At 40.5% G+C, this 25,222-nt stretch overlaps 1 protein-coding gene across 1 annotated transcript in view; it reads left to right on the top strand.

The window, feature by feature from the left end:
* Positions 1–2,226: 2,226 nt before the first annotated feature.
* Positions 2,227–25,222, top strand: part of PAPOLG (poly(A) polymerase gamma) — a 38,682-nt gene continuing 15,686 nt past the window's right edge. Inside the window, exons 1-9 of the mRNA XM_040993402.1 lie at positions 2,227–2,485; positions 5,848–6,009; positions 8,480–8,546; positions 10,588–10,669; positions 10,880–10,989; positions 12,383–12,436; positions 17,008–17,119; positions 20,366–20,455; positions 25,070–25,208. Coding sequence (XP_040849336.1) covers positions 2,469–2,485; positions 5,848–6,009; positions 8,480–8,546; positions 10,588–10,669; positions 10,880–10,989; positions 12,383–12,436; positions 17,008–17,119; positions 20,366–20,455; positions 25,070–25,208 — 833 coding nt within the window. The 5' untranslated portion in view covers positions 2,227–2,468. The remainder of the gene's footprint in view (positions 2,486–5,847; positions 6,010–8,479; positions 8,547–10,587; positions 10,670–10,879; positions 10,990–12,382; positions 12,437–17,007; positions 17,120–20,365; positions 20,456–25,069; positions 25,209–25,222) is intronic.

The following is a 25,222-nucleotide window of genomic DNA, read 5'->3' as shown; positions in this document are numbered from 1 at the left end:
AGAAAACAGCAAAAGATGGCTCAGGTAATTGTGTCCTTGCAGCCCACAAGTGAGACCTGGATGAAGCTGCTGACTCTTGTCTTTAGCCTCGCCCAGTCCTGGATATTGAGGCCAGTTGGGAAGTAAACCAGGGGATGGAAAATCTTTTTCTCTCCTTGCCTCTGTAACAGCCTTTCAAATAAATAAATCTTTTATCAAATAAATAAATAATTATGGGGGCCAGCATGGTGGTTTAATAAGCTAATCCTCTGTCCTATGACACCAGCATCCCTTTTGGGCACTGGTTGGTGTCCTTGTTACTCCACTTCCCATCCAGCTCCTTGTTTATGGCCTGGGAAAGCAAAGGAGGATGGCCCTTGGGATCCTACACCCACATGGAAGGTACAGAAAGAAATTCCAGGCTCCTGGCTTTGGAAATAAAAATAATAGATAAGAATTTAAAGGCAAGGAGCAGGAGATTATGCACATAGCATGTTCCCAATTCTTCCAAAATTAAAAGTAAGAACAAAACCTCTGCAATATATTTATATGTGCTTTGGGACATATTGAAAACATTCTGGAAGGATATATACACAGCTGTTAATAATGGTTCCCCTAGGAAATAAAACAGGAGTGAGGGATGGAAAGAAGGGACCCATGTCTGTTCTGTGAACATGAGTTACATGTACAATTTGGAAAATTTTAGCTTAACAAGTGTAATAATGTAAACTGCCAAAAATTATAAAAATGTCCTTGCTGAAACAAAGATTGAGGACTGACAGTAAATTACAGGTATATTAACAACAACAACCACCAAAAAACCCAGAAAAATAGACAAAAGGCAGTTAAACATTGCTGACATATGAATTACATAAGAAGATAAAAACATTGATCCGACGTTGACTTGGTTAATCTGGTATAAGTTTAAAGCTGTCTTTGAAACACCTTAAGATTTTACTGAATTAGTTAAATTATAAACAGAGTTCACCTCCCTTTTAAATATTGTGGCAGATAATAGCCAACAAGGCATTACATGAGCATATAGGTAAACTAAAGAGAAAACATGAAATAAATATTTCAAAAATAAACACGTAGAAAAAAACAAAGAAATACAGAGTTATGGTAATCCAAGTAAGTAAGAGTTAAGTTTACTGTGCCCTTATGTGCCTACACTGTGCTCTTCCGTCTTTCTGGCTTCTGTGATTCTGATAAGAATAAATCCTTGTGTCAATTTTCTGTCACTGTAAGTAAAACATTTAAGAGAAGCTAACCTGTAAAGAAAAAGATTTATTTTTACTCAGAGTTTTGGAGGTTCTCAGTTCAAGACTAACTAGACCTCACTGATTTGGGGTACCGACCAAGAGCAGGTGGCTAGCTAGCCAGGCTCATCTCGGCTTTGACACGGGACCCTCTAGGGAGAACTCACTTCCAAGGGCATGCCCCCAGTGACCTAAAGACGTCCACCAACAGAAGAATATCACTTGTATTTGAGTATTTCCCCTGTTAAACTCTGAACTAAGGGTCAAAGAACCCTCAGGTTTAATGCTCCTATTCACTGGAAATTCAAAGTGCCCGACACAGATAAGGCTTCTAATAAACATTTGAATGGATGAAACATTCCATGGGGATGATTTAGTGACTACCTGAAATTACTTCTACCCTTTTACACTTTTCAACTGACCGCTTTCCCCCCCATTTTCATCCTCACACTCACAGGAAACAGTCTCAACTAAATGAAAAGTGTAACATTTCTATTCCGTCTTGGATAAATCCTGTCGCAAAGGAAAATGACGATACGTCATGAGTCGGGGGTCGGGGGGACGGTGACACTGAGTAGCTAAATCAACGGTTAACTTCTAATTCACAAGCTTCCTCTTTTCCCAGCGTAACGGTGTTAAAGTCGCACGTGCCTGGGCGTGACCGCCTCCCGACACAATCTCCTCAGCCGCTGGAGTGACTGCGTCGGGCGGCAACTCCAGACGCGGGAAAGGATTAAAACCGCACCCGCTGTGAGGAAACGCCGTTCGAGGTTTCATTCGAGAAAACCTCTCTCTCAGTTACCTTCCAAGCGGTTTGCCAGAACTCTCCACAGACAAAAGGAATCGCCCGCTGCCCCCGGCCGGGCGCTGGGCGTGAGAGAGCCCCCGGGCCGATGGGCGGGGCCGCCGGAGCCTCCCGGGAACCGCAGGCCAAGGAGGTGTGGCCGGGGGCGGGCCCAGGCCCCCAGGGGCGGGGCCGTGGCGGGGCCGTGGCGGGCGAGAGGCAGGCTGGGAAGCGGCGCCATATTGGCGTCGGCCGCGCTGTATTGTCATAAATAGAGCCGGTTTTGTGGTGTTTTCAACCACTCGGTTGGATGCCTTGGCTGTAGTAAGTGGCAAAGTGAGCGAGCGAGCTAGCTAGAAGCGACGGGAGCAAAGCGGACAGAAGGAAGAGCAAGAACCAGACTTCAGAGCCCAAGACCCCTCCGCTGGAGAGAGACGCAGGAAGCGATGAAAGAGATGTCTGCGTAAGTGGTGGGGGACGGCAGTTGGGGGGCGAGCTGAGGGGGGTCCTGACACGAAGCCCGGCGCGCTGTTGGCCCGGGGTCCCTTGCCTTGCTCCCGGCCGGCGGTCGCAAGGGCATCTCCTCGAAGCCGGGGCGGCTCACCTGGCCGCCCGCTGCCCGCACTCCGGGAGTCCCTGCCCGCCCCTGGCTGTCGCGCCTCGGAGGACAGCCGCGGACCGAGAGGCGTGTGTCTGAGGAGGAACGGTCGGCGGCGCTCCCGCTGGCCGCCCCGGGCCGGGGTTGTCTGCCGGTGTCTGCATTGGCGCAGACACCCTCCCCCTGCCGCGCTGCCGGCTTGCGGGGCCGGCTGTCTCCCGGTCCTCCGGAGTGAACGACCTCTCCCAGCCTCGGACTTTGTCCTGAAGAAGCCAAGGTCTCCTCACCTTCTCCTCGCCCCGGCCCCCTCCTGGAGGACCGGGCTGGGGAGGGAGGGGTTGGCTTGTCGGTCCGGACGCGTCTGCTCACACTTGGATAAGTCACAAGTAGTTTCCGTGCTGGGTGAGCTTTTGTTGTAGCTTCAAATTTGGGTTGGTTGAGAAATAGCCAGACAGAGAGAGATGCAGAGAACAAACCTTGTTTGGGAGGCCAACACCCTTTCACTCCAAAGCATAATGTTATATGTGCATGTGTGTGTGAGTGAAATCTTTGAAGCACTCTCCCTTCCCTGGTCCCATTCACTTCCCTCCTGAAAGACACCTGTCATTCTGAATCTCCTCTTGATTGTTGATGCATGTGTGTGTGCTGTGACTACATAGGCGTGCACCCATAATAACTGGCATTATCTTGGTTGGTTTTAAACTTTGTGTAACGAGTGTCATAATTGTCATCTTACCACTGGATTCACCAGAGTAGTATAGTGTTTCGAGCTTCTCTCGTGTTAGCACTTAATTTCCGATTAATTCATGTGACTATTTAATTGTATTCCATTAAGGAGTACACCCTAATGTAGTCCTTTTTTCTCGGTGATAGTTTTAGGTTATTTTTAAGTGCGCAGTGTTACAGTGCAGCAGTACACGTATTGCCACTTGTACTAGAATTCCTTTTTTTTTTTTAAGGTATTTGTTTTTGTTGGAAAGGTAGATTTTACATAGAAAAGAAAAGATCTTTCATCTACTGGTTCACACCCCAAATGGCTGCAACAGCTGAAGCTAAGCCAATCAGGAACCAGAAGCTTCTTTTGGGTCTCCCATGGGAGTGCAGAGTCCCATCCAAATTTTTGGGCCATCCTCCACTACTTTTCCAGGCCACAAGCAGAGAGCTGGATAGGAAGTGGAGCATCCGGGACATGAACCGGATCCCATATGGACGCCCAATGCTTGGAAGTGGAGAGTTAACCAGTTGAGCCATCTCAAGGCTCTGGTACTAGGATTTCTTTACTAAGTTTGTAGGTGAAATTGATGGGTAAAAGGAAGAGTGAAATTTGGTTGTTTACTTCTTGCCTGGATGGGACAAGTTTAGAAGCCTAGATTTGGAACTTCAGCAAAAACCTAGATATCTTAATTTTCCAGCATAAAGATAAGAAAGTGAGATGTAGAATCCTGATGCCCAAGCTGAAGTAATTGTATAAAGGAGAATGATTGAGTAGTAGAAAGAGATTTTGGAGTTAATTCTGGTTCTTCCTGTTTGGACTTTAGAAAATGGCACTTCATTCAGTGTTGATCTCTCAGGATTATTGTGGAACTTAAAATTGAGTGTTGGGTCATGTAAATGTCCGATCCATATAAAATATACATAACAACAAACACAATACCAAAACACCTCTGTGGTTCTTCTAGAGGTACAAAGTCAAAAAAAAATAAGTCAAATCTTTACAATTTGAAATAGCTAATTGAAGTTTTATTACTTCTAAAGCAAAATAAATAATGAGAAGTTAAAGCAACTGGTATTGATGTTTTCTGGTTTTTATTTTTACTGTGATCTTGTTAGGAGCTTGCTGCATAACCTAAATTAAATCTTTAGCTTAGGGGCCCAGTACGATAGCCTGGCGACTAAAGTCCTCACCTAGCACGCATTGGGATCCCATATGGGCACCGGTTCTGATCTCAGCAGCCTCGCTTCCCATTCAGCTCCCTGCCTGTGGCCTAGGAAAGCAGTAAAAGACGTCTCAGGGCCTTGGGACCCTGTACCCGTGTGGGAGACCCGGAAGAAGCTCCTGGCTCCTGGCTTCAGATCAACTGAGCTGCGGCTGTTGCGGCCACTTGAGGAGTGAATCAGTGAATAGAAAATCTTCCTCTCTGTTTCTCCTCCTCTCTGTATATCTGACTTTCCAATAATAAATAAATAGATCTTTTAAAAATGTTTAGCTGAAAATCATCCCTACTCCCTGAGATTAGTAGTGTTTTCGGCAATTAAAATCCCAAAACAACTAAATAATCACTGTTGCATTTTTTTTTTATGTGTAATGTTTTGCAGTGCTAATTTGTTTAAATTTAAGAGCCTGCCCTTTATTATGAGGTTACGTTCTTACTATTGGTATTAGTGGCCCTTCATGAAAGAATTAATTGGCTTAGTGTGTATGTGAGTGTGTTTACTTTTCATAGCAAAACAAAAAGTCTTATCAACCATTGGTCCTCATACTTATTTTTAAATTATTGTCTATTTAAACCTGAAATATCACAAATTACAGGTGTACATTATTCAAGACTGATTTACTGGTGGCTAGTGTCTTTTGAGGGTGACCTGCATTGTATTCTGTAAGATTACCTTTTTGTGTAAAAAATTTATAATTATTCAATATGAGTCAGAATGTTAGGACTGTAAACTCTGTTTTAAGCAGAGTTCTACAGTAGGTTTCCCAAGGACAAATGTAGTTGTAGCTTCTTTCCAAAACCTGTATTATTTCACAAGAACCTTAATTATAATGGGATGTTTTTTATTCTTGTGGGTGAGGTAGCTATTGTTTTTATAAGAGCTTTCTTTCAACCCTTTGATGCTTTTCAAAGATTGTTGAATCTAGATGGTGCTTGACTTATGTGTGCATGTCTGCAGGTTGTAGTGGAGGTGGCCCTAGCACAGATCCCATTCAGATTATTTGTATTTGAACTGAGTGATGTACAGTTGCTCTGATGCCAACACATGCTACTTTTAGCTTGAAAAGGCATCCCAACTCTGAAAGCTGTAGGCAATACAAATAACCCTTAATAAATTCAAACTACCCATTTTTTTCTTTTTTAACAAAATTCTTGCCTTGTTAGTATTAAGTCAGCTTTTAGGGTGACTGTGTAAACTTAAGTGAATTAAGGTGTTAAATTAATTCAAGAAATACTCAGTCGTCAGTATGATGATACTTAGAGCTTTGTTCTGCTCTTTTTGTTGTTGAACAGGAATACCATGCTGGACAGCCAGCGCCAACAAAAGCACTATGGAATTACTTCTCCAATTAGTTTGGCATGTCCTAAAGAAATTGATCATATTTACACACAGAAATTAATTGATGCAATGAAACCATTTGGAGTATTTGAAGATGAGGAAGAATTAAATCACAGGTATGTCATTAAAAACTGCAAAAAAAGATTTTTTAAATTTAAGTTTTTAATATGATTTCATGCTTATTTAATCATTAATTCTATAAGTTTGCACTGTGTACCTATCCTGCTGCCCAGGGGTACAGAAATGACAAATGGTAGAAAAATCTTGACCTTTTTAGAGCTTACATTTTAGATGGGCAAACATTCTAGGTTGATAGCCTAAGTGGGAGTGTATCTGGTATGTTTGAGGGTCACGTAACCAAATATCCCGGTGTCTGAAGTATTCAGAAAGCAGAGAAATTCCATTTGAATAAAGTGAGGTGAGAGGAACTTTGGAGGGAAGGGGTTCTTGGATTCTTGTTAGGTATCATAAAGGTTTTAACTCCAAATAAAATGGGAATATTGACTTGATCTGATGCATGTTTGGACACAATTACTGTACTGAGAGTGATTTGAGTGATTTTAGTCTGAGGGAGGGGCAAGGGCAAAAGCAAAGTCTAAAACCCTAAGAAGGAGTTCAGTGTAGCGGCTCAACAGGATAACTGTTAACCTGCAGCACCAGCATCCCATATGGGTACTGGTTTGTGTCCCAACTGCTCCACTTCCAATCAAGCTCTACTTATGGCCTAGGAAATCAGCAGAAGATGGCTCCAATCCATGGGTCCCACACCCATGTGCGGGACCTAGAAGACATTCCTGGTTCCTGCCTTCAGATCACTTTAGCTCTGGCTGTTGTGGCCATGTGGAAGATTGAAACCGTAAATAGAAGATCCTTCTCTGTGTGTCTCTTCTCTTTAGATCTGCCTTTCAGATTTTTATAAATAAATTTTTTATAATAAAATAAAATATTTTTATTAGTAAATGATTTTTAAAAAGTAAAACTGTGAGAAAATGATGGTGGCTAGAACCAGAAGGACATTGGTAGAGGTGATAAATGGTAGAATTCTGGATATATTTTTCTAGGAGGATTTTGGTTTTTGTTCAATATTTACTTATTTATTTATATTTGAAAGGCAGGGTTCCAGAGATATCTTCCTTTTGTTGATTAACTCCTCAAAATGACCACAATGACCAGAGCTGAATTAATCCAAAACCAGGAGCTGCTTCTGGATCTCCCGTAGGGATGAAGGGCCCAGTTGCTTGGGCTGTTTTCCATTGCTTTCCCAGGCAAATTAACAGAGACCTGGATTGGAAGTGAAGTAACGAAACTCTAACCAGCACTCATGGGGGAAGCCTCACAGACAGAGGCTTGATGTGCCATGAAACAACACCAGCTTCTGTTTAATATTTCTCTCTCTCTCTTTTTTAAATGTTTCTTGAATGTTCAAATGACCTTAATAGCCATGGCTGGGCCATGCCAGAGCCAGACTTCCATCTAGGTTTTCTATGTAGAGGGTAAGGCCCTTATTAGCAGGAAACTAGAATAAGCCTAGCTGGGACTTGAGCACAGGCACTCAAGTATTGGATGTGAATATTCAAAGTGGCATTTTAAAAATTTTATTAGATTTATTTTCATTATTTATTTGAAAAGCATAGTTACAGAGGAGATCATTGAGGCTGCAGAGGCTAGCACACAAGGCTGCAGAGGCTAGCACAAGGCCAGGCTGCAGCCAAGAGCAAGGACCTCTTCGGTTTTCCCACATGGGTGGCAGGAGACCAAGTACTTGTGTGGTCTTCTGCTGCTTTCTCAAGTGCATTAGCCTAGAGCTGGACAAGAACCTCAGAGTGGAACTGACACTCATGGAATGCTAGCATTGCAGGCAGTGATTGAACCACAACAGCCCCTCTGGCAACATCTTAATCACCATGCCAAGCATCCATCTCTGTCTGAGTTTAATGACCTTAATGTGAGAAAGTGAATAATGGCAAAATTTTCAGTCTCATCACCTTGAAGGATGGTTTTATTATCTGGGAAAGACTGAGAAAGACAAAAGGTTGGAAAGATCAGTTCAGTTTTGCATGTATTATCTTTGAGATGCCTAAACTCTTCTTTTTTTAGACATAGAATTGCTTATGCCATCAGTTGAAAGTTTGTTTTGATCATATCAAAATTTTATAAAATAATTTTTTTTCACAAAAATTAGCCAGTAATTAAAGACCCAGTGGATGATATTAGGGAATGTGAGTCTCTTACCACACTAAATTGATTTAATTCCACAGCAAAGCCATGAAAGTTGACAATTCATTTTGCCTCTATAGCTTCATTGAAGGTACCTTTGTGATTTTTTATTAAGGCTTTTTTGGACTTTGACAATAGCTCAAAGACCAAAATACTCACAGTTAACATTTTTGGACCCTCTTAAGTTAAGGGATCTAGGATGCCCAAGAAGAATCTGTGCCACATAGAAAATACATAGTAACTTTAATTCACGTGTAATATGCTTTTTACCCCAGCACCAATGTAAAGTTAATGCCTATTTGTTTCCTCAATGTAGTTTGTTTTTAAGCATGTGTATTTGATTTTAACCTAAAGCTTTTTTTATTATAGGCTGGTTGTTCTTGGAAAATTGAATAATTTAGTAAAAGAATGGATTTCTGATATCAGTGAGAGTAAGGTAAGACAAAACTACATATAATTGTTTCATAATATGCTAGTTGTTTTTACTGGTATAAGATGCAAGATGAAATACATTAAAATGTCACCTTTGTACTTGTGAACGAATAGTTTTATTTACTCCAGAATAGACAAAAGTATATAGTTGAGTGTCCCCAAAAATGAGTCAAAATTTAAATCTCAGAAGGTTTTACTTTTCATTTGAGCCAGACTTCAGACTTTTTTTTTTTTTTTTTGAGGTTCATTAATTTTTATTGAAAAGGCAGATTTACAGAGAGGAGAAACAGACAGATCTTCTGTCTGCTGGTTAACTCCCCAGATGGCCACAACAGCCATCTGAAGCAATCTAAGCCAGGAGCATCTTCCAGGTCTCCCACATGGATGCAGGATCCCAGGACATTGGGCCATCCTCCACTGCTTTCCCAAGGCGCATCAGGGAGCTGGATCAGAAATGAAGCAGCCAGGACACAAACCAGCACTAATATGGGATGCCTGCACTTACAGAGGGAGGATTAACCAATGGAGCTATTGTACTGGGCCCCAGAAATATAAAATCTGGCAACTATGAACTTGCTCTTGTGAACAGCAAAAAGCTTCAGTGGTATTAGGCTCCTGCCTTCCAGTGACTACCATCTTAATTCTCCGGCACTCCGTAGTCTTGGGACCCTGCACCTAAGCGGGAGACCAGGAAGAAGCTTCCGGCTCCTAACTTTGGATCATCTCAGCTCCAGCCATTGTGGACAATTGCAAAGTGAATCAGTGGATGGAAGATCTTTCTCTCCTTCCTATAAATCTGCCTTTCCAGTAAAAACAAAAATCTTAAAAAAAAATGATCTTGAGATGTCCAAAGAGGATAAACAAGAGACATTGACAAATACAATGAAAGGCGATTGAGTTTCTTCAGAAAAGATCAAGGAAGAAGGCAAGAACAAAGCATAGGACCATTACCTATGGAGAGTATCAGTAGTAGGCCCAAGTCATAAGAAAAGAAGATAGTGGCAAGTTTTGAGCAGAACAGTTATATAATTTAAGATTATCCATTGGATTTTATGAAACAGAGAAGTTAGGACATTGGTAGGTGAATAGGAAGGAAGTGGCAAACGTAAGACTGCAACTTAGTAAACTGGGAAAAAGTAGTTTAAGCAATAAAAGTCGTGAGGAGATAGAGGGAAGTCAGGAAACATCTGGCTTTTATCAAGGATGAATTTTTCTTGATTGAGGCATGATATGGAAATTTAAGAATGTCTTAGAGAAAATATCTGATGGATAATTTGCATTGTTCTAAAGGTAGATAAAAGTAGCTTTATTTTAAATTAGGTACAAAGAAATATTAGTTGAATTTTTTAGATTAGCTCTCATAACAAGATAATATTTAAAAAATGATGTCAAGAATTAGTACTTTCTTGCAAGAAATTGAACATAGCTATTGACAGAATTCCTTGGTGACTATTGAGAGTCATGAAAGCAAAGATGGGAAGTTACATAAGTAAACTAGAGTCAAAATGTTTTTCTTAAGATGCAGTGAGTATCGGGGCCCGGTGCTGTGGCCTAGTGGCTAAAGTCCTAACCTTGAATGTGCCAGGATCTCATATGGGTGCCAGTTCTAATCCCAGCAGCTCCACTTCCCATCCAGCTCCCTGCTTGTGGCCTGGGAAAGCAGTCGAGGATGGCCCAAAGCCTTGGGACCCTGCACCCACGTGGGAGACCTGGAGGAAGTTCCTGGCTCCTGGCTTTGGATCGGCACAGCACCAGCTGTTGCGGTCACTTGGGAAGTGAATCATCGGACAGAAGATCTTCCTCTCTGTCTCTCCTCCTCTCTGTATATCTGACTTAGCAATAAAAAAAATAAATAAATCTTTAAGATGTTGTGGGTATCAACTTATTTCTTATTTGGAGCACTATTACTTCAATTTGCAACCTGAAATACTTTAACAAATCTTATGTAAGTTTGACATCTGTGCTATATATCATTTGCTTAATAAATGGCAGTAAGCATCTAAATGGTTTTTATTAATAGATGAATGCTTTTTGGTTTATTCTAGAATCTTCCACCTTCTGTTGTGGCAACTGTTGGTGGTAAAATTTTCACATTTGGATCCTATAGACTTGGAGTACACACTAAAGGTAACTTTTTTTAAGATCTGTTGGTGAAAACTTTGGGTGACAAAGTCTTATTTGTTGTTTATAACTAGAAAATACTGAAGAACACGGTTCCTGTTACTCAGAGCTAATCATTATGTTCGTGTTCTATACTTTGTTCTGTATACATGTTTGTATGTTCTTTAATAGAAGAATGCTATATAATCTCTTGACAAGAAATACTTTGATTTGTAGGAGCTGATATTGATGCACTCTGCGTAGCTCCAAGACATGTGGAGAGATCTGATTTTTTTCAGTCTTTTTTTGAAAAATTGAAACATCAAGATGGCATTAGGAACTTAAGAGTAAGTATCTGGCATTTATTATTTAAATCTTACTAACACATAGCTAGACTTATCATTATTGAAATATTGCTTAAAAAATTGCTTTATCCTGTTAACATAATGATAAAAATTAAGAACATGGGCTTTATAGAGATTTGAGTTATATCCAGAATCTACCACTTCAGCTCTTAAGTTATCTGTTATTTCTGAGCTTCCGTTTTCTCTTCTGTAAAATGAAGGTATGGTGATAACCTTTTTGTAAGAGAGAACCGGGATATTCTACAGAAGCCATTTGGTGTAATAGCTCATAAATGATTGATGCATATTAAATTGTGGGTGCTATTCTGTATCAAATTTGGTTAATGCGTTTTGTTTGTTTGTTTTATTTACCTGAAAAAGTTATAAGATGATAGTTCCAAACTTTTTGCTTACAACCAGGCCATTGTGGCCATTTTAGAAGTGAACCAGCAGACGGGAGGTCTCTATTTCTCACTTTCTATAATTCTGTCTCTCAGGTCAATAAATAAATCAATCTTTAATACAAAGACAAAGATATCTTCCATCCACTGATTTCACTTACTGATTGGTGGAATTGGCTGGGACTGGGCCAGGCAGAGGCAGGGAGATTGAGACTCCATCTGGGTCTCCTACATAAATGGTATTGGCCCAAGCCATCTTCTTGCTGCTTTTTCAGGCACATAAATAGAGAGCTGTGTTAGAAGCAAAGTATCAGACTCAAACCACTGCTCTTACGGGATGCTAGTGTCACAAGCACCAGCCTAAAGTGCTGTACCACAGTGCTGGCCCCCTATAACTTTTTATATGTACATAATGTACATATCTAGCTAGTCATTCAGCAAATTTTCATCCCTGAAAATAGTGAACAGGACATTGTTTACTGGAAAGAGGTCAGAGGAACTAAATAAACAAATGCCCCTTATAAATCCTGGAAAAAGTTGAAATTCGAAAGATCTGTCATATTTGGCAACCTAGGAATCCTTTCAGCAGTGATGTAATGAATTTGTTAGGTAAGAGAATTAAGGAATATGCACACATTATTTCTACTAAATCCAAACTATGTTTGCTAGATTAATACTTTCTTTTGATACATCAGTCATGAACTGATCATTTTTACATTTCCAACACTAGCAGTCCTTCTAAATAATCAGTTTTCAGTTTTAACTTAAGAAATAATACTCAGATGATAGCAACTCTGCCGTCTGGTTTCTGACATTTTTAGGAGGGAAATAAGATATCTACTGTCTATCATAGGAGTTTTCATCTTCAATAATATGGGACACAAAGTCCATTTTTTCTGTTGAATTAAAAATAAGTAGCAAATATAGTCACACTGTTAGCAAGCAGTTAGGAGGGATAAAAATTACATTTGTGTTACAATTCTCCTTTTTTGTAGGCTGTAGAAGATGCCTTTGTTCCTGTTATAAAATTTGAATTTGATGGTATTGAAGTAAGTATTTAATTTTTTTTAACTTACAATTGAACTGTTTAACCCTTAAGAGTTTTTATCTTGCTTTTGTATCATACAACATGGTCACATATTTTAAAAGAATTAGTAGTAGTCTGAGTAGTTTCTCACCTTTCTATATTCTAGTTCTGCTAACTTTTACAACATAGGAAATGAACCAACCTGTATCAACCCCATGACTTTTATGCTCACCCATCTCGTTCCCATTTTCTCCTTAAGATAATTTTGGTTGGAACAATATTCAGTGTTTATCTTATTATGATCTCAGAAACAGTAGTCAAAGTATAGCCCTAAATACAGTGCCATTTTCTGCCATGTAATATTTTGTTTGGAAGTAAATTTCTCTTAAGTTTTGTTTGCTTGTTTATTATGTTTATGATGGTTGGTTCAAACCCTGTCTCTTCTTGTTTAACTCTATTCTGAATAAGTATACATTAGGTATTATGTTGTTATGTTGAAAAAGATCTGAGATCTTATCTAAGTTGATTCTTCTCAGTGACTGGTACACAGCTGTCATCTGGGCTTCTTCCTGTACTGTCATCTTGGAGTTTCCTTTTATTTCTCAAGTTTTTACATTTCTTCATTTTAGTGAAATTCATTCACTGGCTTTTTTTTTTAATTTATTTATTTTAATAATCTTACTTGATTAGGGTACAAAGGGTCAAGGGCTACAGGGTAAAAGTGGGTAATACCATTGTTTCCATGCTAATATTATCATTTTTCCCTGTATCTGGGGTTAGGGGAGTAACAAAGGGGAAAGCCCCACCCAACCTCCCACCCATCCCCAACCCCCAACAGGAGGCATGCTCTGAGGGTCCTGCTCAAACAGTTTTGATAGTTCATCAGTTCTGGATTGCTGCCTATCTCCCAGTTCGAATCACAATGAAACCTATTCAGAATCCACTGGCTGACAGTCTCTTAATGGTTGGGGTTCTAAGATCAGCAGTTCAGTTGGAGGGATCTCCAAAGAAACTTCATCTGAGATGATCCCAGATCTGATTCTTGAGTGAGTTTGCTAGTACAGACTCCAAGACCGTCCATCACACCAATCAGCTTATGCACATGCTGGTGGTTGCAATTGCTGGGTCCGTTCTGTTTCCAGCCCTGTCTTCCTCGTGAACCAATGGATGTTGTAGTCCAGCTCGATCCTACTCGCTTCATACTTGGTCCTCACTCAAACCAGTTGGAGCTGCAGCCTAGTTGGGACATCCACCTGTCCTGCCCCTACCCTGATTCTCATGCTTGCCAGTATGTACCGCAGGCTTGTCCAGTCTGTCCCACATCCCATTTAGCTCTCACACATGTCAGTGGGCATTGAGACCTAGTTCAACCCAACCAACCTATTATTCAGCCCGTATACCTACTGGCAGGTGCCTTTCTGTCTAGCCACCCCTGCCCCTTTCCTGGTTTTCATGCTGTCCAGTGAGTGTGGTAGCCCTGAGGGAGGTGCCCATTTTTTCCCTTCTAGGCCACACCCACTCCCAGATTATTCACTCTCCAGATGGTTCTGGCATTTGACTTGACAGAATTAGCTCCCAGTGCCAGCCTCTGCCAGCTAATGCTGCAGCTAAGCCCAACCAACCCTCACCCTCTCTACATTTTGCTTGCACCAGTTGAAACAGCCCACTGTGGCCCTTCCCTTATCTAGCTCACAAGAGGCCCACAGGTTTTATAGCCCTGCCTAGTCTGAACTGCCCCCATCCCAACTCACGCTTTCTAATGGAAGTAGTTGTACAGCAGGGGAGCCCAAGTTCCCCTGTCGGCTTTGCCTCCTCCCCGATTGTCACATGTGCTGTTTGGGCGCTGCAACCACATCTGGTACGGCTCATCTCACCTTGACATTGCTTATTGTGTAGTGGTATGTGTCACAACTGAACCTGGCTCGACCCACACTCTGTTTTGGTGCTTGGATTCACCCATGGGTGATGTAAACAGGTTCAGCCTGGTCTGCCCCCAACACATTCCATGTGTATACCAGTGGGATAATTTCCATTGCCTCTTCTGGTTGTTCCCTATTGTGCTTCTTGCCCTTACCTGCAGGGACTGTGTCCTGCCAGAGAAGTTGTCCAGGCTCCTCCATCAGAAACTCTCCCAGTGCCAGATTTTGTGCATGCCAGGGGGTCCATGAGCCAGCCCTACTCAGTTCACCTCCTGTCCTAGCAAGAACAGTGGCTTTTCCTGACTGACCTTCAACCCGATCTGGTTCTTACTGCTGGATGTTTCAACCCAGTCACAGTTCTTCCATACCCCCATACAGCTCACACATGGTTCAGTTAAGGGCTGAGACCTAGCCTAGTCTGCCACACATCTCCCCCCGGTCCTCCAGAGCACCAGATGGTGTTGGAGTCTGGCCCAGCTTGGTGCGTCCAGTCCCAGTCCACAGTTGTGCCAAGTAAGATTACAATCCTATCCTGATCAGAACGCAGCCCCAATTCCAGCCCATGTGCTCTTTGGTGGGAAACTCAACCCAGCTAGGGTGTCCCCTTAGCTCCCCAACCGGGCCTATTCCCAGCCATAGATCACGTGCAGGCCGGTGGTTGCTCTGTCTCAGCTTGGCAGAGCCCCTCACTTGTCCTGGCCCCTTGGATGTTGTGGCTTAGCGTCCCTGCCTCACACAGATCAGTAGGTGCAAGGACCTACGTGGCATGACCTGTGCTCCAACCTGATTTCTGTTGTTTCTTGTGAGTTAAGGTTTGTTCAGCCCTGCCCATTCTGCCCCATTCCAGTGGCATCCCGGCCCACCCCACATCCTGTTTAAGGATGCACATTCAGGTGCTGCTGCCTTGACCTACACTGACTGTTGTGGATTCCTTTATCCATGAGAGATGGCAGGTGGCGTGGTTACACCTAGCTTAGACCATTGCAGCCCCAGCTTGCGAGCTAACCAGAGGGACTTATAGTCCAGAGGGTTGGGCCCACACAACCCCACAGAGTACCCCCAGACCAAGTTCTCTTGTCTGCTGGATAGTGTCTTGATCCTGCCAAATGTGACCACTCCACGACTCCACCACCCAGTCGGGTAATGGTACCTAACACTGCCAAAGAGGCCCCCATGCATAGCTTTGGTGTGGGCTGGTGTATGGTGATCAGTGATGTTCTATGCTAATAGCCCATCTCTGTATTCCTAATTGAGCTGGTGAATCTGTCTAACCCAAATTATCTTCTGGATACTTTCCTCCAAACCACCATGTCTTGTTCCCCATGCATGCCTGAATCTTTCATGACCCTGTCACTGGGAATCAACCAAACTTCACTTCTCACCTACACTCAAACTGGCCTTAGCCATGGGTGTCCCCAGCCAGCAACTACATATCTTACAAACCCCAGAGTTTGCCATCGGGTGGCCAGCAAGCAAAGCCTGGCACCACTTGGTGCACTGGCCGCCCTGGGGGAGGCCGAGGACTTGTTCACTGCCTTGCGGCAGTGTCTCTGGCATGAGTCCCCAGCATTGGGTACGACCCGGCAGGGGCACCCCCCACAGTCGCCACACTGCAGGGAACGGCAGATGCCTCCAACCCCCACTGGCTTCTTGAGAAATTACAGTTTTTTGATGTGTTGTTGTTCAATAATTTCTGTTTGATTCTTACATTTGATTTAGCCTGAGTGTAGCATTCTGAGTAGGTGATAATTTTTCTCAGAATTTTGAAGAGCTTGCTTCACTGTTCTCATTCCTGTGCTGTTCTCATTCCTGTGCTGCCTTTGAGAGATTAATGCCCCCCTCATTCTTTGTATCTAAGACTGATTTTGTCTTCTTTTGAAATTTTCATGATTTTTTTTTGCCTTTATAATTGTAAAATTCATGGCAAAGTACTTTGTCTTTCTGATTAATCTAGTGGGTACTCAGTGGTCCTCTTTCAATCTGGGAACTTTTGTTCTTCAGTTCAAGAGATTGTATATTCTATTCGGTTTGCTGCCTTTGTTTTCTCTCTCTTTTTTTTTTCTGCTATCGTAGCATTTGTATGTGTTAGAACTGTCTTCTATTTTTTTTCCACTCTTTTCCCACATCCTCACAGTTTTTCTTCTTATGTATTTATGACCTCTATTTCCTAGACATTATCATTGTTTATCTGCTTTCTAGGTCTATTTTGTCTGTCATGGCTTGTCCCTCTGCTTCCTAGCCTTCATAGCTTTTGCTCTTGTATCCTGTTATTCTCTCGGTTTTTAGTGGGTTATTCCTTTAAAATAAAAATGAATCTGAGCAAAAAGCAAATTTTTCCTGACATTAGTGGAATTTCAAGAGGGAATGAATGCATGTGCTGAATTGCCCATCTTCATCTAAAAACATTGATAAATTCTTGATTACCTTGGGTTTGGTGGGGGTGGTATATTTGCTAAAATTAAAGTGTTCTTCTTAACTTGAAATTTTAATTACCTTAAATTATGCAGTGATTTCATAGGCCTTTTTAAATTTTAGTAGAGTTTCCCAAACTAATAATTGGAACTTTTACCGTGTTTTGGTGGCAAGGTGGTAGGGGTGAGGGAATGAGGATTGGAATGAATAGAAAGAGAAAAAGTAATACTTTTTTTTTTTTCTTTCTTGCCTCTTTCCAAAGATTGATCTAGTCTTTGCAAGACTGGCAATACAAACCATTTCAGATAATTTAGATCTACGAGATGACTCTCGACTGAGAAGCCTTGATATACGGTGTATTCGCAGCCTAAATGGTAAGCTTCTAAAGAAATTTCAGATCTCAGCATGAAAACAATCATATCTTTTGGCAGAACTATGAACAAACATTTTTCTGAATTGGACCAACTCAAAATGCTTTTATAATTTTCTTTACATAATAAATTTGAGTACATTTAAGCATCCTGAAAACCACAGTTTATTTGAAAGGTTATGTCTACAGTAATGGTTTACAAACTTACTGATCTCATATCCCTTTACACTTCACATTTATCAAAAGTCCCAAGTGCTTTAATTTATTTAGGATATGTCTTACTTACTTAATATTTATTATGAGAAGTAATACTGAGACATTTAAAAAATATTTACCAGTTTATTACAAATAACAATAGTAAAATCCATTATAAGTCAGTGTAAGTAAATCATTATGTGTGGGGGATGGCACTTTTTTGTTCATACATGCTTAGCAACATGTTTTTAATTTGATTTACTATATGATACCCAGATTAATGTTTCTGCTTTTATACTCTGTTGTATTTTTCTTTTAGTTAACATGTAGTAGGAAAATCTAACCCTTAGAGATTATAGGTAGGAAAGGAAATGTTTTAAAACTTTTCAGACATTTGTGGTTACTCTTTTTTGATACTACAACAAAATTTGACCAGTAACAAATTTTATTTGTTGTTGTTTTTGAGGAACAATAATTATTAGCATAAGTTCATCCTTTTCAGTTGTATAATTCAGAAGTGTCGCTGTCCCGCAGTGGAGGACTAATAACACGCGTGGATCCTGACTGGTGGTCAAAGCCGAAGTTTATTAGTGGCATCAAACTTTATAGACTGAGGGTCATATGGGATAAGGGAGGAAGTATTGAGCTTATCAGCAAAACCTGTCAACTGTTTCTATACTTTTGTTTGGAACTCCTTTTGTTTTGTATATTCTACTAAGTGTTCTCATTCACATGCTGTCCACTCAACTGTTCTCATACAAATGATATCTAATCAGTTATACAAAAGGTATCTTTGTTATCATACAGATATTATCCAATCAGTTGTAACACTGTGCTCATTGACCTTCTAGGGTCACAATGTCCTCCTACACAGGCATCTGGTATATTTGCACAGTTAAACATTATAGTTAAATTTTAGGGCTTATGATCACCCTCAAAAAATCCCGTATGCCCATTTTTATTTTCTGGAAGCCAATAATTACTTTCTGTTTCAATAGATTTACCTTTTCAACACATTTCATATAAAACTACTCAATATAATATCTGGTCTGGCTTCTTTCACTCATGTTTCTGATAAAAGTGATAGTAAAGGGCCTGGCTCAGTAGCCTAGTGGTTAAAATCCTCACATTGCATGCACCAGAATCCCATATGGGTGCTGGCATGTAAGCTGGCTATTGCACTTCCCTGCTAGCTCCCTGCTTGTGGTCTGAAAAAGTAGTGGAGCACGGCCCAAAGCCTTGGGACCCTGCACCTGCGTGGGAGACCTGGAAGAAGCTCCTGGCTCCTGGCTTCAGATGGGCTCAGCTCCAGCCATTGCAGCCACTTAGGGAGTGAACCAGCAGATGGAACATCTTTTTCTGTGTATTTCTTTCTCTGTGTATCTGCCTTTCCATTATAAATAAATAAATAATAGTAAGTTATTTTTGTTACTTTTGTTTTGAGCGGCAGAGAGACATGAGAGTCTCATTTGCTAGTTCACTTGGTCAGGAATGGAGCCAGGAACTGGGAGTGTAATCCAGATCCCCGTCGTGGTTGGCTACTCCCCCATTCTGCATTGATGAAAAGCCAGATCCAGAAAGTGAACCCAGGCACAGCAGTGTAGGACACAAGCGCCTTCCCACTAAGCTATACTTTCATTCCCAAGTGATAGTTGACTTAAAGTTTAATTTGAATATGAAACCTCAAATTATGACTGAACTTTTAAATTAAAATCCATTGGTCTTTCTTGTTCTTTGAATGGATATTTTACCCATGCATGATTATTGTACTAGCATATTTTGGACTGTGGGAAAATAGTCACAAAACTGTTTTAATCTTCTGAATGTTAACACACTTCATTGTAAAATATTTTTTAAATCACATTATCACCAATTTCACCAGGAAATTCCCAAGTGTTAGAAAGCTGTCAAGTTTGTGAAAGTTGTCTAAAATTCTAATTTAAGTTGAAAACTTAAATTTGTAATAATTTGTAGCAAATTTTGTCACTTGTTTTCTTTGAAGTGAGAGGCTCACTTTGTTCATTTTTAACAGAGTGCCTGCAATTACCCAATTGTGAATAGCCATAGTTTTTCTTTAATCATTTTTTCACATAAATCTGATGTTCCTTGAAAGTAGCAGTAAATTCAGTTCATAACTCAGTAATACACATTCTTCCTCCTTTTTTCTTTAACTGCAACTATAGTCTGGAGATAAGAGTAAATTGTTTAAAGTTTGTTGTTACTAACTGGTATACTTTTAAGGTATGAACCCTTATGTTTTAAATCTTGATTTATTTATTTGCTTGAAAAGCAGAGAGAAAAGAGAGACAAAGACCTCTCATCTGATTGTTCAAATGTCTGTAAACAGCCGGAGCCTAAAACTGAATATTTGTCTCCCATGTAGGTGTCAGGGACCCAGTTACTCTATCTAATGCCTGCTGCTCCCAGAATGCACATTAGCTAACTCCACTGCAGTGAGTGCTGGAGCCAAGATTCACACTGAGACACTCTGCCAATCGAAAGATGCAGGTGTCTCAGGCAGTGTTTTAACTGTTATGTCCAGCATCCACCCATTAGTGCTTTTGTATTATCAGTACAAAAGTTAACAAAGCAGAAAAAAGGCAAAGAAAGCCTTAGTATTGTTAGAGAAATTGCTTTGACTTCTCAGTCCCAGGGATTCACAGATTTGCATTTAAGAACAACCAGCTTATGGTATCTTGTGTTTAATGTAGTATTGCACTTTGCTGTATTTACAGGGTGTATCACTAAATCAGTATTAAAGCACTGTCAGCTTTATATCGTGGATGCATTTGGTTAACAAAGTCAGATATAGGAGGAAACTAAAAAGATACTCCAGCCCCTCCTTAAGTTAATGCTGGATTGCATGACCTTGTGCTTTTTAGTCCTTCCAAAGCAAAGCAATTGCAAGTGCTAAATTTCAAATACCTAGAAAAAATAGATCCTGATATATTATTATTACCTTATACTTTTAGTATTTGGACTTCTGAAAGTTAGGGTAATTAAAATTAACTGGGCTTTGTTGCATAGTGAAAAATGAATATTTTTGTCTTCACAGGATGTAGAGTTACTGATGAAATTTTGCATTTAGTGCCAAATAAAGAAACTTTTAGACTCACCTTAAGAGCAGTCAAATTGTGGGCAAAACGTAAGTGTCTGTTTGCATTATAAACTTGTAATTTTAATTGAGTTGATTTTATCAAGGGCAAGTAAATTTTTAAATAGCTCTTTGTTTTTCAGTGCATTGGTTATATAGTGTCCTTAAGTATAGCTCTCCCTCCTCCCTTTTATGAAAACTGAGCTTTCAATTTTAGATTTCAACCAGGCTGTGGAAACCTCACTAGATTTTGAGCACCATGTGGACAGAACCATCTTTGTATCCATACTAGCAGCAAAGATTCTGGTTTATCTTTTTTCCTAAATTTCATCCTTCTGTCCACCCAAAACGCAGAGTTAAAGGGAGGGAGAGGCAGAGAGAGATCTCCCATCCACTGGTGCATGCCCCACATGGCCACAGTGCTGGGATTGGACCTGTCTGGAACCAGGAGCTCCCTTCTGGGTCTTTATCATGTCTGCCAGAGCCTATGCATTTGAGTTATCCTCTGCCTTCCCAGGCCATTAACAGGAATGTAGGTTGGAAATGGAGCCGCTAAAACTCAAACCAGTGCCTGTTTGGGATGACAGCCTTGCAGGTAGCAGCTTAATTTGCTGCATGTAACACCAGCTCAAAGAGTCTGATGTATCACGATTTAGTTAACTTACTAACTAAAAGCCCACAATAATGGTTTTAACTTGTTTTTCCTTTGTAGTACTTTCCTGACAAAATCTAGAACTATGATTTTTATATATGTATATGATGTAGCATAGTTCATAAATGGGCCTTCACTTATCCCTGAGCAGGCATAAAACATAATGTATTATCATTAGTTACTGTCATGTGTCACTTAAAGTGGAGGTATTCTGAGAAGTTTGGCCTCAAGCATACTAACACAGGCCTGCGTGGCCTATGGTACACCTAGACTTGATGGCATTGTCTTGCTCATAGACACAAACCTGTACAGCATTTTACTGTACTCCATACTGGAAGCAGTTGTAATGCAATGGTAACTACTTGTGTATCTAAATATGATACAATAAACATAGATACTATAAGGAATAGTTTATAAAAGCTAAGAATGGTACCTCTGTATGGGTCCTTACCATTGCTCTAGATGAGTCAGTGCTTAATGTGAAGGTCTAGGACTTTACTTCTCCCTACTAGTGGCTTTTTCTAACACTGTAGACTGAAGTTTCTCTAAATTTGTTTGAATTCTTTCTCCTGAATAATAAAATAACTATAACATTTTTGCCCTATAAGTTTTTCAATCTTTTAGACTTTTTTGCTTTGTCAGTAGCATCCAGCTTAAAACAAACTTAGCTGAACAAGAATATTTTCTTCATACCTTTATTCAAGTTTTTGTATATTTTTATTCAAAAAAACTCACAAGTTTAAAGATTTATTTTTATTGGAAAGGCAGATTTACAGAAAGAAACGGAGAGAGAAAAAGATCTTCCATCTGCTGGTTCACTCCTTAAATGGCCACAGTGGCTAGAGCTGGATTGATCCAAACCCAAAAACTTCTTTCTGGTCTTCCATGTGGGTGCAGGGTCCCAAGAGTTTGGGCCATCCTTGCGGACATTTTTTTAAGATTTTTTTTTTTTTTTTTTTAGTTGGAAAGGCAGATATACAGAGAGAAGGAGAGACAAAAAGATCTTATATCTGCTGGTTTTCTCTCCAAGTGGCTCCAATGGTGAGAGCTGAGCTGATCCAATGACAGGAGCTTCTTCCAAGGGGCAGGGTCCCCAGGTTTTGGCCATCCATCACTGCATTCCCGGGTCACAAGTAGTGAGCTGAATGGGAAGTGGAGCAGGGCCAACAAGAACCAGCTCCCATATGGGATCCGGGAGATTGCAAAGCAAGGATTAACTATTGAGCCATAGCACTTGGCCTGCTTTTCTGGGTTTCTAGTGACAGGGGCCCCAAACTTGGACCATGTTTCACTGCTTTTTTTTCAAGCCATCAGCAGGGAGCTAAATCGGAAGTGGAACGGCTGGGACTCAAACCGCCTCCCATGTCAGCATTGCAGGTGATGGGTACACCATGACACCAGTCCCTGATTTCTCTTTTTTTTGTCGTGGATTTGCTTTTAGCCACTAATATACAATGAATGCTTTGTTAATGAAACTTTTCGTTGTTGGAGTCCATGTTTTCAAAGTTTTAACAATTTGTCTGCAAAAGCTTCTACTAAACTCTTCACTGTGGTTTTTGTTTCTGCAGTTTTCTCTTGTCTCTTTTTCAGCTCTATATTCAGAAAGCAATAGGAGTTTCTCAGCTCCATTGCAGTCTGATAGTATCATCATCGTATATGCAGTTAGTCATTGACCACCACAGGGCTGACATATGACTATAAATTTAGGTTGTGCTGTAATTTTGGCTCCAGGCTTTACATATTCTAAAATAGCACTATCCAATAAAGCTTTCTCTGATATAGAAATGGTTTATGTCTTTACTAATGTAGTGACCATGTAGCAATTTGGCACTAGAAATGTGCAACCCATGAAGTGAATTTTAAAATTTTTATTTCAATATATTTAAAATTAGTGACAAAAAGCAGTAAAAAAAAAAAAAAAAACTTTATAAAAACACAAATGTGGGCCCGGTGGCGTGTTCTAGTGGCTGAAGTCCTTACCTTGAATGTGCCGGGATCCCTTATGGGTGCACGTTCTAATCCCAGCAGCTCCACTTCCCATCTAGCTCCCTGCTTGTGGCCTGGGAAAGCAGTTGAGGACGACCCAAGGCTTTGTGACCTTGCACCCGCATGGGAGACTTGGAGGAAGTTCCTGGCTCCTGGCTTCGGATCGGCGCAGCACCAGTTGTTGCAGTCACTTGGGGAGTGAATCATCGGACGGAAGATCTTCCTCTCTGTCCTCCTCTCTGTGTATCTGACTTTGTAGTAAAAATAAATAAATCTTAAAAAAACCACAAATGTGCATTTACCATTGTTTGTAATATAGTCAAAAGGAGAAGACAATCACTTGTCTATCATGAGTCAACAAATGTGATAAAGCCATGCTGTATAATATTGTTTAGCAATAAAAGGGAATACATATGCGTATGTTGTAACAAATCAACCTCAAAACCACTATGTTAGCAAAAGAAGTCAGTCATAAAAGAGCACATATTATATGATTCCATCTATGTGAAATGTCCGTAACAGGCAGTCTGTAGAGCTAGAAAGTGGGTTAGTAGCTGCCTATATCTAGGAGAACTGTGTGGAAAGAGTAGCTTTTTGTGGTGATGTTTACATTCTAAAAGTGACTATGATGGTGGTCAGATGACACGGAATGTAGTGAAATCCCTTGATGTGATTTGCTGGATGGATTGTGACCACATGTGATTATGTAAGCAACGTTGTTAGAAAAAATTAGTCACAAGAAGTTTATGGCAACTATGTGGAGGAATGAAAATCTATTTTTTTTCCTTTTCTTTTTTCTTTTTTTTTTTTAAAGATTTATTTTTATTATTGGAAAGGCAGATATACAGAGAGGAGAAACAGAGAGGAAGATCTTCCGTCCGATGATTCACTCCCCAAGTGAGCGCAACGGCCGGTGCTATGCCGATCCAAAGCCAGGAGCCTCTTCCGGGTCTCCCACGCGGGTGCAGGGTCCCAAAGCTTCGGGCCGTCCTCGACTGCTTTCCCGGGCCACAGGCAGGGAGCTGGAAGGGAAGCGGGGCTGCCGGGATTAGAACCGGCGCCCATATGGGATCCTGGGCATTCAAGATGAGGACCTTAACCACTTGCGCCACTGTGCCGGGCCCAGGAATGAAAATCTAAAAAGACCTTAAACAAATAGAATTTTTCATTTTGTTCAAGTTGTGTAGTATTGCAGTAAAGCGATAATACAGTTATTTCTACAGATGAAATATGATTTGTCCATTCTTAGATTCTGAAATTGATACTTTTGTTTGTTAGTGGGGCATAAACTAATCCTACAATATGTATTTAAAGATATCCTACTATTTTCTGCAAATTACTATAAAAATTATACTGTCATATGAGAAATTCATATCAGTGATGTGAAGTATTCAATTTCTGTGAAATAATGAAGTTAGTCCTCAAGTTTACATTTGGATTTCAAAATATTACCTTTGGGAGCGGCTTTTGACCTGACAGTGAAGATACCAGCTAATTCCAGCTTCTTGCCAGTGGATACTCTGGGAGGCAGAGATGATGACCCAAGTAAGCTGGGTTCCTGCCATCCCTGTGGAAGACCTGAGTTAGTTCCTGGCCTCAGTCCCTCAGCCATTATGGCAGGCATTTGAGGAGTGAACTGTCAGATAAGATCTGTTTCTCTCTGCCTTTCAAATATTTTTAACATAACTTCATGAATATGATTACTAATGAAATGCTTATTGTTCCTTTCTTGGACTCTCCAGATATCTTTGAATCCTAAATATTGACAGCTAGGGAATATCAATAGGGCTTTTTTGGGCAGTTGGAACTCTGAGGTAATATTATTAGAATACAAAATAGTGGAAATAAAATGAGAACTTATTAGCTTTCTCATAAATTATGAGCCTAGTATGAAGATTTCTTTACTAATTTTAATGTTATGTCCATGGGGAAAAGCTTTAAGCAACAGTCTGAAAATCTAAAAATCATCTTGTCAAATGTCAAGAGTAAGAAAATTTTTAAAATGATTTTTAAATGTTTTAATCTAGGACGTGGTATTTATTCCAACATGCTTGGATTCCTTGGAGGTGTCTCCTGGGCAATGCTTGTTGCAAGAACTTGTCAACTGTATCCAAATGCAGCAGCTTCTACTTTAGTTCATAAATTCTTTTTAGTTTTTTCTAAGTGGTAAGTATTCATAT

The sequence above is a fragment of the Ochotona curzoniae genome, unplaced genomic scaffold, assembly GCF_017591425.1.
Source record: "Ochotona curzoniae isolate NIBS_2020 unplaced genomic scaffold, NIBS_Ocur_1.0 contig_883, whole genome shotgun sequence".
NCBI classification, from domain to species: Eukaryota; Metazoa; Chordata; class Mammalia; order Lagomorpha; family Ochotonidae; genus Ochotona; species Ochotona curzoniae.
This window is presented reverse-complemented; position numbering and strand designations above follow the sequence as displayed.